The sequence below is a fragment of the Camponotus floridanus genome, unplaced genomic scaffold (genome assembly GCF_003227725.1).
Source record: "Camponotus floridanus strain SB8 unplaced genomic scaffold, Cflo_v7.5 scaffold72, whole genome shotgun sequence".
In the NCBI taxonomy this organism is placed as follows: domain Eukaryota; kingdom Metazoa; phylum Arthropoda; class Insecta; order Hymenoptera; family Formicidae; genus Camponotus; species Camponotus floridanus.
This window is the reverse complement of record NW_020229841.1, coordinates 433,787-452,108: the sequence shown is the minus strand read 5'-3', so window position 1 is coordinate 452,108 and position 18,322 is coordinate 433,787. Positions and strand designations below refer to the sequence as shown.

Below are 18,322 nucleotides of genomic sequence, written 5' to 3'. Positions count from 1 at the left end.
CAGATATTCGAGCTGTCAATAAATATATCTTTAAATATAAATGTGCTATATATATATATATATATATATATATATATATATATATATATATAATTTTAACAAATTACACGCTGTTCAATATTTTCAAATCTACTTATATTTTAGATAAATTTTTTTTAGAAAAAAATGTTTTTAATTAATTCAAAACAAAATTATATCATAGGTAGAAGTGAAATAAATATGCAGCCAAAAATTAGCAAGGAACAAATAACGTGTATATATACATATGTATATTTTTAATTTTTTTAAATGTGCAGCACATACAGGTTCCTGTCTCAATTTCGATGTGTGTACAGATATGTGGATTATAAATTCGTGGCAGTAGAAAAAAATACAAAGATGACAAAACGAATTTATGCCCTTTTCGTTAAAGGCCTTGAAATATTTACAATTTACTGCAGCAAGTATCGCGAGTAGTGTTGTGCAATATACATAGATAGATAAATCTATAATCAAGCATCATGTATAGAATACTCTCTTTAATTCAATTTTTCTACGATATATAAACCGGTATAGTTATCGCTCAATCAATCATTTTTAACAATCGCTTTGTATGATGTATGATAAAGTAGCACTTGAAGTATTATTTAATAACATTTTATACTCTCTATTGATACTAGGTATCATTTTATTTAGATAATAATCACGATTGTCTTGCACAACACTGACTGCCGGTTTATAGATAGATTATGTGTTCTTAATTACGTATATATAGATAGGAAAGAGCTCTTTAGCTTTCTTATCCGAGAATCGCATGAAAAAATAATTTGCTCGGAACCTGTTCCTACATAATTATCTTTTTCAGCCTTAAAGTGATATGTGATAGACATACTCATTTCTTTATTTACTCTAAATACGAGTCCTCAAACGTTGCAAGGCACCGCATACTTTCCGACGTAATTAACATGAAAATCGTATAATTCAATTAAATTAAAATTGAAATCAAAACTATCTCAAGCATCTCTTCAATTGTTAATTTTCTATAACTCAATATAACCTTGTGATCATCTCAATATTTAATATAATTAATTTCAAAGGTAAATCACGCTAAAAAGAAATAAAATAGATTGTAACAGAATATAACGGGAAAAATACGGGTGAAAATGACAAAATACAAAAGCGAATCGTTGAAAAATTATATTTTTTTTCCATTCATTGGCACGAATCGTAAACACAACATAATTTATAAATTAACGTACACAATCATCTTCAATAATTTACACAAATTCTCGTGAGTGTTTCATCATTACAAAAGATAATATACTTTCGCTTGGGAGTCGGAGATCAAAATCTCTTTCCGAGACAAGCTTTTTTGTGCCATGTAAGAAGGAAGAAGGGGGGATGAGCTTGAGATTCGAAATATCCTTTCGTTCCGGTAAAACCGAGAACACGACGAATGTCTCTTATAAACGCATGAATTATTTTGCAATGAATTTATTTTTATGATACCACGTAAATTGGAATCTCTCTCCCTTCCTCTTCCGATTCGATGACGGAATGACGGTAAGAGATAAATGAGTAAAGTAGAAAACTAGAATGAAGGATGAGAGAGAAGAGTCAAAGGGAGAAAGTGAGGAAAAAACAGACGAGAAGAATAGAAAGCTTGACTCATGAATAACAAAATAAATAATAGAAGCATTAAACATGATTAATTACTTAACAACGTAACTAGAGATAATAATATTAATAATAATAATAATAATAATAATAATTAATAATAATATTAATAATATTAATAATAGAAATAAAATAATGATCATACGAATGGCTACACTTGTTAATAATTACAAGAACAAGTCTGGCACGGCAATCGCTTAACTGCCCGAAGACACGTCGAACGTGTTTGTTCCTTTTTCCTTCGCGTCTTTCCTTATTTTAAATTACTACAGATTTATTACGCAAGAGATTCTGTCAATTTAAGGCTGAATCGGTGCGAGGGATAACGTCAAGTCAGAGATCAACAATGTTTTTGCTTCGATAATCGCCGAAAAAATAATGAGAGAAAATAAAACGAAAAAGGACGAGAGTTTGTGTGCGATACATCGAAGACTGGATGGCACTTGAATTAATCGCATGACTTGAATGCGCAAATATAAGAACTTTCTACTGAAAAATATTGAGCAATTCATTTTTCAATGTAATACAAATGAGCGAATCCACTCGTTAATCTATGAGTATTAATTATCCGAGCGAGCATCGGATTGAATTATTCTCCAGTTGCGTGAAACAAACTTCCAAAAAATAAAGAACGAGATAACGAAACAGAAAATGCATTGCAAAGATTTTTAATTTTCAATCTGGGAAACAAACATAATTTACCTCAATTTAACACATTTAAAAAATCAATTTAGAAAATTAATAATTGTTTAAGCAATTAATTCATCATCACAACAATAATTAATTAGTGTCATTAGATGCCACATATTAATCACGCTCTTACAATTGATTGACTCACCGTTCAAGAAAGCACTAACAATTAGAAAATATTGTTAACACGGTCGCTTTTCTACTACTCGAAACTTGGAGTATTATCGATTAAAGAACGAAACAATTATTCTCCGATTCGACAATCCTCCCTCGCACATCGCACCACACGATATAAATCGCTTTTTCCAAGCAATCGTTCGATCAAGAGGGCAAGTAAAATGGCAAGCAGAGAGCGACAATACCTTCTCCTTAATAGCTACTTACTCGTCCCATTCCTCTGGAAACGCTTAATCGGTATTAGGTAGATAATTAGAAAAAACCTCGATATACAAAAATACAGATATACGTACTTATGCACGCGCAATTGTTGCGTATCAGGGCGCGCTGATACTTTATCTATTTGCCGGCGAGGAGGAGGAGAATAAGAGACACATCGGGGGAAGTACACGGAGTCGTACATACGTATATGTATACAGGGTGAGAATTAAGAACGAAACGCGCGCGGCTCCTCGAAACTGAATAAGCTCGAGCATTACGTCGGCGTGCGCTGCTCCTGTCAGCGAGTCACCATATTGACTATTTTCGTAAAACTATGTGGAATTGACGTTTCCGAGACGAGAGACGAACTTGTTCGCGGGGCCGAACAAACGGATAATAACGATGAGTTACAGATTCAGAGAGACGGAATACTTCTTCTCGTGTGATTTTTTTGTATCAATATATAAATATTATAGTTTCAACAGTGTTAATCATATAATCAAATCACTTTTAGCCTCCTCTTTCATCTTCATCTCTCCTCGGGGAAGGAAGAGAAGTGACATTTTCCGTGCTCTATGATTCTATTGGAACGACATTAGCGTGTTCAATTTGCCGTTCACTCGACCCGGCGACCTTATTCGCGGAGATCATATTGAGATTGTCTTCGTCGATTCACAGCGCAAAGATACCTTGTCCGATTCGCCCTGTTCTTCGCTTAAGCACCACAACCAGGTTCCGATTAATCGCGCCGCAACGCATGCACACTTGATTTTCAATAAAAAACTCGAAGAGAGAAACGTGTATCAATTTCAAGTGCTCGTCCCTCGATAACAAATCGGTGATCGTCAATCTCAACTTGATGACCCCGATGACGTTCGACGTAACTGATTAGCATTAATTTCGAGGTAAGAATAATTTCCAAGCTTTTCAAGTTGATGACCGAAACCTCTTGCGAAATCACACACGCTTCGCGTGTGAAAAAATATTTTTTATCTCCTTTACAAGGCGTGCGGCGGCGCGAATAATTACAACAGTTACAATAATAGAACGCAATAATAATGTCAATAGTATTTACTTACTAATTAACGTTACTTCTATACGCTTTATTATGCTTTAACATCGAGTTTTCTCCTCTCCTTCCTTCCCTGCAGGTACAGATACAGTTTCTTTCTTTTTTTTTTACATTATCATCCTTGCAATCGATCAACGCCTTTAACGAAATGTCCACCGCAAAGGGATGATTACACATTTATAACTATTAATACATCACGGTTTTTCGCGAGTTTCGGTTTTCTCTATCTAGAAAGTCATCTTAACAATTTTTCAAGTAACAACAACTTGAGCAGGTTTCGGGCGAATCGACGAGGCAACCAATGGCGACTCGCTATTCATAGACACGTTGAGAAAATTATTGGTGATAAATAAACTCGACGAGAGAAATGATCCCTTGATCGGTTTGTAGACTTGGTCCTGAATGATCGATGTCTCGTCTTGCGTCGGGATTATTGGCGAGATTACTTTCGTTTCATCTCGTCACCAATAATTTTTCTCCGCAAAAATCGCGAGCTCGGATCGACCGACGGATATGTTTTACACGATGTAATTCTAGAACTGCTCACTGGAGTCTAATGAATCCTGTCTAGACTTCTTGTCATATATCCTCGATATGATTTATTTATAATACCATTTATTAGCCATGTTAAAAATTATACACACAACAATTTGCATTTCAATATATCTTTCAGCTAAAAAATATATATATATATATGTATATAAAGAATAGGAAATAACGATATCAACGATGTCAAAATCATGGACTCCATTAGATCTCGATGTGCAGTTTTAACGGGGTTGACATGCGTGTTAATCGCGTATTCGAAATGTCCGTTTTCGAAGAATTTGGCACGTGTATTTCGCGTCATGTAAATGTAAATTTTCTTCACAGTCAACGCTAAAGATCAGGAGAATCCTTTGTGAAGAAATAACGCGCGAAAAGAATGATGGATTATGTACATACGATATTATTTGGACACGTGGTCGTTTAACGAATACGATAAACAAAAAAAAAAGAAAAAAAAGAAAAACACGATTCGACTCTGACGCCAAGCTTTTAAGCACCGCTTTCATGTATCTCCGCGCTGCACTTGCACGGCCGAGCAGGAATGCTTTACATTTTCGACTTCTATTACTTAACTTTACGCATCGAGAACGAGAGAGCGGAAGATGTATAAAGAGAATACTCGGCTTGATACACGTTTTTGTAACGATGACGGTCAAAAAACATTCGAGAACAACCATTGACGCAGTGATCAATGCAAGCAAAGAAATCTTGGAAGCTGTAAGATCGACTTTCAAGAAATTTTCCAAATGATGGAAATAGATATCTGTTAAAATAAATGTTTTTGTTAGTAAATTATTTTAAAATAGATTTAAAATAAATTTATTTTAAAATAAATTTAATTTTAAAATAATTTTTTTTCTTAATAAATTACTTTGCGATTTCTTCGAAATAAATTTTTTTAACAGACTGATCCGCTAACAAGGTTTTTACAAGACTGCGTGTTGTGTTAACGGATTGTTTTCCGACCGAATTCATCACTGATGAAACGTTTGCGAATTTCAGAGGTTGAAAACATCGATTCGCGAAAGCGGAATCAGACGGAAGATCAAAAAAGTACGATAATACTGTTCGGCATTGTTTGCTGATCGCGGCGCGATCGCATATGACGCATGAAAGGGGAGTGATTTCTAGGCAATTCGCGGATAATCATCAAACAAAAAGAATCTTATTTTTTTTGACAAGTAATATAAATATAATATACTCACGGGAGAGCGAAGTGTTTCTATCCATCACTCAGCTCTTCATGATGCTTTCTCGACACGTGAATTTAACTCTTTCGCCGAGAAAAGACATGTAAAGGGAGATTTTCAAACGTGGAAATACGAGAAAAGATCGCAGAATATTGGAATAATTTTCTTCTTTTTTTTGACAGCAAAACAGCTGTAAACTGTCAATGTTACGTACACACGATCGCTGTATCTTTCGATATCGTGAAATCTTATTTTCGCGTATAATTAATTCTTAAGTTTATCAATACGTAAATTTTGCTGCTGCAAATTAAGTTTCAACGCGAAAGAGTGAAATTGACGCGTCTTAGCTGCAATTCCTTCCAAAATAGCCGTTCCATAATTTTAATCACAGACTCTGATTAGCGTCTGTCGGGACCCCGAGTTTCGACAGCAAAGCAAATCCTCCCTCCCATCGATCCGTTTCACCAAAAGACCGCAACCTGATCAATCTCTTTCTAACGTTCGGCTGATGTCGCAACGTTCATCGAACGGCGACCTCGTTCCTTCGAAGCGTTTCGACGAAGCCCCGATCGAACCGCGAAGATCGTCCCTGGGGATCCTCGATCGATCCTGCTGCGATGTCCTCGCTGGCATCTGCTGCCAGAGTGCAACCAGGGTCATCCGACTGGCCGTCGTCATTCGGCCTTGATAACCGCCGACGGCGCCGCCGTCACGTTCTGACCGAAGGTGGGACACTCCTCGGTACCGAGCAGACCCGGCTCCGTCTTCGGAACCGGACCGTCCACGCACCGATTGTGGGTCTTGAGGTGCCTGGTGATCATGTCCCTGCGACAGGCCGCGTACGCGCACTGCGGACACTTGTACGGCTTCTCGCCGGTATGAGTTCGCTGGTGGGTGCTGAGGTGATCGGATCTGCTGAAGACTTGCCGACAGACCCGGCACGTGTACGGCTTGACGCCGGTGTGCAATCTCATATGCCTGGTCAGCATGTCAGATCTGGCGAAGCTCCTCTGACACACGTCGCATAGGTACGCCTTTGCCGAGGCATCGTGGAGACCCTGCCGACGATGCCTGGACGCCATGTGTTTCGCCAGACGATCGTGTAGACTGAACATTTGCCCGCACTCGGGACACACGTAAGCCACATCCGCGCCCGGTGCCATTTCCTCCACGACGGGCAGAACCGTCAGCTTGTACCTTTCCGCGACGCTCTCCTTGGTGGTGGGTGACGCGACGTCGCCCCTCACTACGGGCACGTTTACAGCACCCCGCGTCACGACACCGGACGGTAGAAGCTGAAGAGCCGGAGACATGGCGGAGGCCGCCGCCACCGTCGCAGCGGCTGCGGCGGATTGCAACGTGAGGTTCTTCATGGAGAGATCCAACGGCGACTCCTGGGGACTCGTCCCGTCGCTCTCGAGGGAACCGCTTCGCGGTGGATGACTGACGACGGAGGACGACGAAGAGCAGGTGGTAGAGACGGTTACCCTCGTGTCGTCCCATCTAGGCACCACGTCCGAGTCAGAGTGACTGCGTCCGCGGAAGGTGTCGCCCGACGACGACGAAGGCGTCAGGTACTTGTTGTGCATATACTGCTCGAATATGCTGTACGTGCCGCATATGCTGCTGTAGGACGCGAAGCTGGATCGCGAGAGCGGCGTCTGGAGTGACGTCGCCGTCGCTGTCGGCAACATTATCGCCGCCGCCGCCGCCGCCGACGCGGCCAGCGACTGCGAGCACTGGCTGCACATGCAGTCGGGATACTTGGGCGTCGACAGCCGATGGTTGTTCTGGTAGGGCGAGTAACGGTGCCGGTGATGATGATGATGGTGATACGAGTACGAGCGATACGATCGATGGTGGGGATGATGGTGATGCTGCTGACCGGCCTCGTGGGGTTCCTCCTCGGTCGACGTCACCGACTCCGCGTCCTTCAGCCTCAACGGCAACTGACCGATGACCGGAGTGGCGTCCGCGGCGGATCGCGAGGACGACGATCTGGGCGAGCCGAATACGTCCTCCTCCTCCGACACAGGCCCGCTGCCCTCGAATCGCAGCACCTCGCCCTCGGACGGCGAGCTCCGGTGAGCCTGCAGTGTATCCACGACCTGTTCCAGCCGTCTCCGTTTCTTGCGCGGGTTCCGATGGTTGCGGTTGGCCGTCGCCGCGAGGGTGTTGTTGTTGGTGCAGGAGGGCGGTGGTGGCTTGGCCGGACCCGGGGGCGCGGCTGCGGCGTCCTCCACGGCGCTCTCGGCCATCGTCATCGAGGATGCGCGGCACCCGCCGCCTGGGCCCCTTATGCCACCTACGACACCCTCGGCTACCACCGTACTACCTCCCACTTCGTCCTGAAACAATCGAAATGACGTTGATGCGATTATTCGAGGATGTCTCGTGTCAAGCATCTTCGAATTTTCAAATCTTGCGCGCTCTTAAATAATATACAATCTTAAAAATGTCACTGAAAAACAGTATAATGATTTTAAATTAGCTTGAGTCATTAAACATGTGTACTAGGGCTGTTTAGGTTAATTTAGCTTCAAAGCTTCGGAGGTTATATTATCGTGATAAATACATATTTCTAGAATTACATGACAAGATCTGAATAAAATGTTGCTCAATTGAAAAATATGTCTAAAAATTTTGATTTTCAATAATTTTTAATAATTGTTTAATAATTTATCGTTTAAAAAATGTTTTGTGTCTATATATATTAATTAATTCACTTTTATTTGCAACATTTTCAACATTTCTTACATGAATTTGCAAGAATATATTTTCCGAAGCTTCAAATTCTTTCGAAATTGTCAAACAACAGCCCTTCATTATCTTTAATAGTGTTTATAAATTGAATTGCAATCATATATACCCCATAAATCTTACAAAATATAAATATATATCATATATATATAATTATATGTATAATTATATATCATGTATAATTTTACGCTTGTAAAAAGACAGAGAAAAAGAAAATGAGATCTAATTTTTAATTTCGATTACACGCAATACAAATTAATTTTCGCGAAAAATAGCTTCCGATTATATGTTGTAATTGATGAGATTTAATCAGATTTGAACGCCGATGGATAAAATGATTATTGATAAAATGATAATTTGATGATATTTTTGTTAACATAACGTTGTTAAGAACACCGGATTGCTAATGACAGTAATTCACATATCGTGGCGACATTTATACAAGCGAAATTGAGACTCGCAGGTGCTAATAAACCATGACTTCGTAATTATACATGACATAAACAACCGTAGCTGCGATATAGATAATGATAATATAGTAAAAATAAAATTCGGTAAAATCACGTTTAATATAATCATCACGTACAAACAAATTTTATTACCGAATAATTTCAGTAACGAATAAATCAAAATTTCCAAAGCGTATATGTGATTTGCTAGGTTAGAGCATAATCATAAAAAAAACCATTAGAAAGCTAGGCATAAAATGTAGATTTTGTCACAAAATGAAAGAGAAAAAAAATAGAATTTATTATTTATGTATTTAAAATAGAAACTTAAAATAGAAATTTATATATTTTAAATAGCAATTTTTCCGCAACAGTTATATCAAATTCATTTATGTATCTATATCGCTATTATATCACAGAATATCGATGATATTAAAACTGAACAGGTTAACGAGTAATGTCAAAAGATGAAATATGCCGAGAATTTATTGTGAACGTGGGGGGGAGGGCTACTGTCAAAATTCAGGGATCATCATCGTTAACAAACTCGTAATCGTGAAAGCGAGGAGCGATCGTTTGCGTAGAATCTTACCGTCGATCCGAAAAAGACAGGTATCGGCGACGTATTCGTGCGAAGGCAACAAGTGCGTAGAGGCTCGTCTCGAAACGAATGTCGGTCGTGGTGATGGCAACGGAGGCCTCCCCGGAGGGGAGACGGCAGGGACGGTAAAAAAGCGCCAAGTTGTCGTAACGAGACGCGATTAGAATATTCGTCGCGTTTTTGCGCCGCGATATCGGCCGGCCATTTGTCATTAGCTGCACGGCCGCCATTAAACGACGAAGAGAAAGAGAGAGAGAGAGAGAGATAGAGAGACGATCGCCTCTCTCGGCGAGATCGCGCTCGATGCCGATGGGGCCGATTATCGCGGCCGCCGCAGATTCGGCTAACGGAACTTTTTTTTCCTCTCTCTCTTCCCAACATTCCCGATAAAGGAATCTCGCCCACTTTGTAAACAGGCAGCGTCGCCGCTTATCGAGGAGCGCTGCCCCGAGGAAATTAATTAATAATAAAAGAAGGAAGGGATCTATCACGGGTCAATTGATTCGAGTGTCCATTAAACCATGGTGTTTCTAAGAGAGAAAAAAAGAATCGATACGCGATAAGCGAGTACGGCACGTAAATAATAATAAAGAATTCTCGGCGAAGTCCCAATTCCCACGAAATGATGGACGAGAAAGGAGGCGGTGTGGTGTCACGAGGTTTTTTTTTTAATCCGCATGGATTTATTCATTAATGGACCACACTCCGTCTTGTTCGATGTGACAACGGCACTTTGTCATAAGATCGCACGCGGCGTAATTCGAGAGATGTATCTGCTGAATATTTGAAATTTAAATCCGCCTGCGAGCACGAATGTATGAATCAACGGACAGACAACCGATGACTGGCGTTTAATTCGGTATCCTTTTCATTTTCTTTTTTTTTTCCTCTTTTTTTTGACAGCGTGGGCGAAATTTCGTTGCGCGTGTCTAGCGTTTTAAGCTTGTATGCTATGAAACTCCATTATCGGTTGTATCTGCGGCTCTTTTATACGAGCGAGAAGTTAACAGAATTCTAAAGGCGTAGTGATTAATTATCCGAGACGCGACATTATCTAGTCGCATACATCAAAGACAATTAATTACATATATAAGATATATCATTACATATAAGATAAAATCATTATATAATAATGTATATATATATATATATATATATATATATATATATATATATTATTATAATCATTTTATCTGATGTATCTTGAACCCATTAATGTTTTTGCAGCCAAAAATAATGCGAAATCTCAACTTCAAGTAACATATATGTTTTATTTTATTTTTATTTTATACATTTATTTTTTTATTTTCTATTTTATTTTATTTTACGTTTTATTTTTTTATTTTTCGATTACATACAATAAGTATATTCATTTATTTAGTACGGTAAGGATTAATTAATTTTCCGAACGCGTGTATTAAATAGACGAGGAAAAGTGAAAGGTGAAAGGGGAGGAAAATGCAACTTGCTCAGCAAACAGAGAGGGCTGAAGGAAATTAAATCACGACGCGCCTCCTGAGAACCGGTGGCATTTAATGGCTCGATGCGACGGTATCTTGGCGCCGTGCATAATCTCGATTGCAGACCTGCCTTCGGTCTCAATAGCGCGTCACGATCGTGGAATAGAGATTCTTACTCGGGTTTCCCGGAAAAACGTGCGGGGGACGCGGAGGAGGACAAAACCGTCCAACGGTTTTCCACAGACGGCTCCAGCTATACGCATACCGACGTGCGTACGTGCGTAGAGCGCCGTTTCGAGACCGATCTTCGTTCTAGTCGAAGGAGGGGGGGCCGCTTACCTCCGATGAATACCGAGAAAAGTATCGGTGGCGAAAGACGCCGACTCCTCCTGGCCGCGGGTCTCGAGAGGCGGGCTCTGACAGTCGCTCGAGTGACTTAATGCGCGATTTATTCCGATACACGTGCAACGCGTCCTTCAACTTTGCACCGCCGGAGCATTCCCGAGATTCTAGAATAAGGACTCGTGGCTGTCGCACGAAAAAAAACTGCTTTATGCGCTCGAAAGTCTTCTTGCGCCGATTTCTTCGAGAGATAGAATAAATATTAAAGTCTCGTCTTTTTATATTGATTGTTTTTACTGGCTGGATGACGCTATCGTGAAGCGCGTTGCAAAAAAGCGTGACTTATTTTTGAATAAAATGTTTGACAGAAAGAGAGGGAAGGAGAGAAGGAATCTCTTTAACGAGTTACATTTATTGTCTATTCATAAATAGATACTTGCGGTTTTTTAATTATAAAATCGCATCAATCAAAAGGAAACGTGCAGTGGATTTTAGAGCTGATCATGTAGCTTCTACGAAGCACCTACTTCGAGAAAAAAGAGAAAAACTCGCGATGGATGACGAGTCCTGTTTGACGATCTTTCTTGCTCGGCGCTTCGAGTCTTTCTTCCTCGCCACAGTGGCTATCCTTTTATTCTCCTTGGCGCCGCCGTCGCATGTCCTATCCTTCCCCGCCTTCATTTACGGAGAGAAAGGGCCTCGATGATCGGTCGTAAAACGTAAAGGGGACTCGTAAACGGAGTGAAAAGATGTCAGAACGTAAATGCGCCGAGAACAGGTCCTCCTCGAGGAGGGCGGTGTGGGCGTACTTATTCTTCCCACACTGCTTTGATTTTCTCCCCTTTCTCTTCAGACAGATATTTGTATCTTTCAGAGATTTCTGCTGCCACATTTCATTACTTTCTCTTTGTTCTTTATCTCTTTTAAAGTATGTTATTATATTAAATTACTAGAATAGTATCAAAAACGATTTTTACCTGTCAAATCGATGCTGATAAACTAAAGATTAGAGTTCAAAAGAATGCAAAAATTTCAGGTCTTCAAAAAATTGCAATTTCGTAGGTTATGAAATTTAGATTTGTAGGTTAACAAATTTTAATATTTAAACATTTTTTAAATATTTAAAAAATTTTTTAAATTTTAACGATATAAAAAGTTTAGGATAGGAAGAATATAATAATTTCTTAAAATTATACAGTAAAGAATTAAAGAATTTAAAATTTAGAGAAGATCAAAGAGTATAAAACTATTGTTATCGCTTTTATCGAATAAGACAAATAAACAAGAAAACACAGCAAAATCAAAAGAATTAAATTTTAAAAGTAATAACAAAAAAAAGAGAAAAAAATGAAGCAACATAATTTATGACTTGCGCACATTTTTAGACGCACTTTCTTTGCATAAAGAAGAAAAATTCATAATTTTGTTCACGGAGAGGAAAAATATAAACCATTTTCGTTCGACACAAGTAATTGTATCGGAAGCGCGGGAAATATATTTGTATCCACGCGTGTTTGATTACATGCGCGATGATTCGAGGATGCGAGGATCATCGGTAAAGAATTCCAGCAGGAATGCCCTCGGGCAGGCACCTGTAACCGTGGCACGACGGGAGAAACAGAACAGGTTGAGACGTGGGCGTGGGTGGAGCGCTTGATCTTTCTCTCCCGCACGATCTGCCCATATACTGGCTACGATGGGCTAGCGATGGGCGCGTTCGGCGCGCGAACCATTTCCGCATCTATCTCAAAGATGCACCAGTTTCGTGCTTCTTTAAGATACACCTTTCTTGTTACAATATTTCCTTGAAATATGTCGATAAATAACAGATATATTTCAGAGATTTTAAAAGACATTCAATCTCTTTACTTTAAATTTTTCTATATATATAATAGTGTTTTGCATATTTTTGTCTTTTATTATTCCAAAATTTGTAATTAAAATAGCTATATTTTTTAATACGTGATAATTGTAAGTTATATATTAATTTTTCAATATAATTTTTCACTCGATATGCTACATAAATTCACGTTTTCTCAGCTATGACACACATTGTAAGTGACACATGAGACAGATTTAATTCTGAAAAAACAAATAAGGAAAATACAATATAAGGAGAAATGAAAAAGGAAGCCTGGCGAGAGAAACGTCAAACGATCTCGATGCGTACATCGTGAATGCGTCCCGCGCCCATCACTATCGGCCTCTCGTCCGGTGTTCCTTGAGAAAGGAAGAGCAGCCTCGGGGCAAGACAGGCTTACCGCGGTGGCGATAGGATTCTGGCGAACTGCTACCAAAAAACCAGACGGGCTACCGAAGGGAAGCCGGTGGTTGGTATCTATATAGGCTACGGAAAGAGCGCGCGGCAACCATCGGAGCGTATCTTTCCGCGAGGGCGAGGTTCGCAAAAAGAAACCGAGGGGAGAAAGGGAGGGGAAAGAGATCGAGCCGGCCGACGATCGAAGGTCGATGATCTGTCTCGACGAGCGAACGAGCACTCGTTAACCATTAAGCCTTTTCGCGGCAACGGCTCCGGCCCCGGTTTGGCTCGTCTACGAGAAGAGTCACAACCTATATCGGGCTGCCCACGAGTTGCACGTCGGAGGACTCGTTCGTTCGCGTACCTTTCCGCGGAACGGGTTGCAGAGAGAAGAAGCACGCCACTTTCCTCGCTTTGTTTTTCTTTCTCCCAATCCCTCTTCTCCGTTTCTCTCTTTCGCTCCTTTTTTCCACTCTTTACGTCTCGTCTTTTTCCTGCGTCTCTCTCTCTCTTTTCTTTACAAAGCGATGCAAAGAAGTCGCATGCCCGAGCGTCTGGTCGCGCGACAAATTTTATCGTCGGTGGAAAATTACGGGTTATCGAGAGAGTGATTAATGGCCTCCCGCTGGATATTGGACGGTAATTAAACGCGCGGCAATTTGTGCGCCACGCAGATATAGTGCGTGCGCGGCGCGAGTGACAGGCCAACTACAGCTGATTTAAAGTTTCGCGAGGCGAACAAGAGGCGCGCGCGCGATCGTATCTTCTCTCCGTCCTTTTTCTTCCTTCTATATATTTCGTATTTCTTTCTCGATTCACGTCTCTCTCGTCCTTTTTCCTGACAAAGATGCTAACGCGTCGCCACGTTTCTATTTTTCTGTCGCGTGCGTGTAACGCATGCGACGCATATCAAAAGCGACGACGGTGTAGCTTCGGTTCTACTTTACGACGGAAACGAAACAGGCTCGTCGGCTTTTATCGAGAGAAAAAAATATTTGCCGGCAAAAATTAATTATTTAAAATTAAAAATTAATCATTATAGAAATATATTTAATTATTATTATTAAAAATTAAAAATTCAGAATTATAAAAATATATTTAAGTATAAAAATTAATAATTATAAAAAAATCTCGAGATCGAAGGATGATAGTTCAATTTTTCAATATTAATCTAAAAACTTTTCGGTATTAATTTAAAGAAAGAATTCACGTATCCTATAAAATTGTAGCTGATTTAATCGATTTCGCTTAAATCACGTCGAGATCGTTCATGGAACGTCTTTTTCGAGAGACATTCCAGAGCGAGCGGGTAAAAATGATGCGGCATTCGCGATTTCGCTTCGCGAAGAGAACAACGCGATGATCATCGAGGATTCTCGCCGCGACAGCCTCCTCCTCCATTAGATAACTTCCACGAAAAGATGTCATTCGGAGTCGCGCTTTTTGCCGACCGCGACGAGGCGGGACTTGGCGCTCGTAGTCGAGTATAGATCGTCGTCCTCGACTCTTACGATCTAGTTAGCGCGATCTGATTGGCGTGTAATCGATCGCCCTCGTCTCTGTATAAGGGGACGGGCGTAGAATTCACTGAATCATTACCGCCGTCGGGGTAATTCGCGACGATGCCAATGACGCTCTGTGTTTCCCGACCGTCTGCTTTGTGACGCTGGGGAACGGCATCATGCATTATTTAATAAGGCATTAAAATATTCCGTATTCTTCGTTTAATGCAATATACATAGATGCAGCATGCAAGTGGAGGAAGAAAACAAGCGTATCTGTATCCTGATAGTCTTCTGCGTACTATATCAATTCTATATCAATTCTCTCTTTGTCCGCTAGTTTCTAGTTCGATTATTTATCTGCACGTTATGTATAAATGCATTACGGTTCAATGATACTAAAGGTGCATTGCGTTTATCATAAATAATGAATTATTATCTTCTAAGGATCATCGATTTTCATAAATCCATGCAAATAATATAGTTTACATTAAATTATTTTTAATATGATTGAATAAAAATTATGACAAATTATTTTTAATATAATTTAATTTTAATGCAATTTTAAGTAGCACAATTTCGATGTGACAGCTTTTCTTAGAGAGAAACTAGGCTTCATAAAAAATTAAAAATATGATATGTTTTAAAATTGTAATAAATTATTAAATCTTAATATAAAATTCAATTTTGGAGAAGCTCTCTATCTCTATTTGCATCACGTTATATTCCGCGTTAAAGAACAATATTTTCAGTGCAAGCTAAAATACCGTTTGTCATAATTCCGTCAAATCTCTACCGCGTCTCGCGATCTCGGAATCAACCGAAACGCATCGCGATGTCACACCGTTCTATCGACATTAAGGCAAGTTGGTTTCGACGGGCGCGTATAATCCGATTATCCCGGTCTCTCTCATCCGGTCGCGTTTTCCCGCGGCGCCGCTCGCATTTCATTCCATTTGGCCGCCGCAAAACCCACGCGTCCCCTTGCGTTGCTTAAACGCTCGATACCTCCTCGGTCTCTTGCATTTTCCGAGCTGCAGATTCTGGATGCCACCGTCGCCGCCATCGCTAAAGTCGACCCATTCCCGCGAGACGTTATTATTTAAGTCTCTCCGCTCTTCTCGCCGCCGAGTCGGCTCGTTTGCGGAAGGGAGACGACAACACGACGATGATGACGACGACGAGAGATCGAAGAGAGGAGCCGAACGAGGCAGTCTGAAAATACGCTCTGAAATTATCGTTATCCGCCAAGGGATCTCCGCGAAGATCGTCGAGTCGTTAGTCAGTCGGTCCCGCGATCCCGGGATCCTCACCGAGTGTCAAGAGAGAGAGAGAGAGAAAGATAGGCATACCGGTAATTAAACTCTCGCGCGACTTTGCTTGCCGTCGTTCGTCGGTCGACGTCGTTGGCTTTTTACGGTTTGCACCTTGCCACGCCATGTCACACCGCAATATGAGAAAGAGAGAAAGAAAAAGAAAGAGAGATGCAAGATACAGTGCGTATGTCGGCGCCTTACGAGCCGACAGCGTAAAACTGCCCGGCAACCATTAACGACCTAACGCTTCTCTCGACGAAGACCAAAGAGAGTCATTTTGAAAAAAGGACACACATGTATTTTAGCTCTAAAATCTGATATATAATTATCATAGATAATCTACATTAAATTGTTTTTTTAATTGATTAGCGCGATTTCGATGCGTTTGACAGTTTGACAGTTTCTCTTGGGAAGAAATTAATAGGCTTTTAATAAAGAATTAAAAATACCTTGAAAATAAAAATGTAATAAATGATTAATATTTAATATAAAATTTAATATAATATTTAATATAAAAATATAATAAATGACTAATATTTAATATAAAATTTTCTGCTGATGATAGAAAATGAATCAAAATTTCAAACTAAACTTTACCGATCAATTATTGAAATTAAGTTAATAAGATTACAATGATTTAGATTGCCGCGTAATGACTTGAATGAGGTGGAAATGATCGGCGGGCGAGCATTGTAGCAATTTAGTGTCATCAGAGCGAGACGATGACGACAATCGTGTCCGGCTCGACAAATAAATAGCCAATTCATTTAGCATTCTTACCCGCCGCTCGTATTATTCGCAGTCGATTTCCTTACGTCACAACTTGCTAAAGTGTTCCGCGAACTCATAACATTGACAGCGCAGTATAAACAGTATCATAGTAGTTTATAACAGTGCTCGCGATTTATACGTGCGCGTGTCATTCCAGGGCCATAAATACGCCGCGAAACTGCAACTCGCTACCGAAATGCATAAAATAATTCGCGAATAGAATGCGATACGAGAATAATGCTCTGCTCTCTGGGAGTGGCATTCGCTGGAAAATAACAATTTCCTATCGTAGAGAGAGAGAAAGCGCGTATATAAAATCGAGGAACATTGATTTTTTTACGAGTGTAGCCGCCGTAAAAACGCGATCCAAGAGCATACCTTTGAACGTTTAATGCATTCAGAATCTATGCAATGAGTATGAGAAAGTATCACTGTTTGATTAGACTGACATAAATCTTGGTTACTACAAGAGCCACGATTACGCGTACGCATGATGAAATTGGAAATCATAATATATATAAAAATTATTCAGAAGAATATTTTATAAAATTGCGGAAAAAATCCAAAGAAATTTATAAAAATATCTTTTAAATTATTATTGATGTAAATTATTATTGATGTAAATTATTATTAATGTAATGTTTAAGGATAACGTTTTAAAAAATGTTTCAGATAATTTGTGGGGTTTATTCAATATTACATTATAATTAATATAATTAAATATTATTATATAATTATATATTATAGTATAATAAAATATTAAGTAGTATGTTATAACTCGAAATATAAATAATTGCAAAGGCAATTATTTTCTCAAGTGATGTAACATATCAATAATTTTAGAAATATTTTTATTATGATTTATTCTTATCGCTTGTGGGGTGCTTAGATGTTGAGCATAATTTACAAAAGTGACGTGAGAAAATAAATCGTGCGATTTATATAAATGAGGAAATTTTGTAAATAAGATGGAGACGAGGCCAAGAGAAGTTTCCGCGTAAAAATAGGCGAAACTTTCATCGTAACGAGACCTGCTTCAAATGGAATGCTCTTTCCGGAGCGTATTTTGATCCAAGATATCGCGGAGCGATACAGAACGGAATGATGCTGTATGCGCGCGAAACTATCTCAATGCCGCATCGGAAGAGTCATGGCACTGCAGTGCAGCAAGACTGCAGCAGGCTCCAAAATGTAGCATAGTATGCGGTCACGGAAACTCGCAGCTACGCCGGAAAATTGCAATAGGCGCCGGCCGAAAGATCGGACAATAAGTAAGCGTAACAAAATGCAACTATATTAAAGGATTATAAGGTTTAATTGCGCAAC

At 39.7% G+C, this 18,322-nt stretch overlaps 1 protein-coding gene across 3 annotated transcripts in view; it reads right to left on the bottom strand.

Annotated features, from left to right (window-relative positions):
* Positions 1-1,950: 1,950 nt before the first annotated feature.
* Positions 1,951-18,322, bottom strand: part of LOC105248661 (early growth response protein 1) — a 68,540-nt gene continuing 52,168 nt past the window's right edge. For 2 of the 3 annotated variants that reach the window (XM_025413938.1, XM_025413939.1), the window contains exon 2: positions 5,225-7,883. In XM_025413938.1, the coding sequence (XP_025269723.1) occupies positions 6,210-7,883 (1,674 nt within the window). In that variant the 3' untranslated portion in view covers positions 5,225-6,209. Of the gene's footprint in view, positions 5,109-5,224; positions 7,884-18,322 lie in introns of those variants that run through there. The other variant, XR_003123563.1, reaches the window with a different exon arrangement.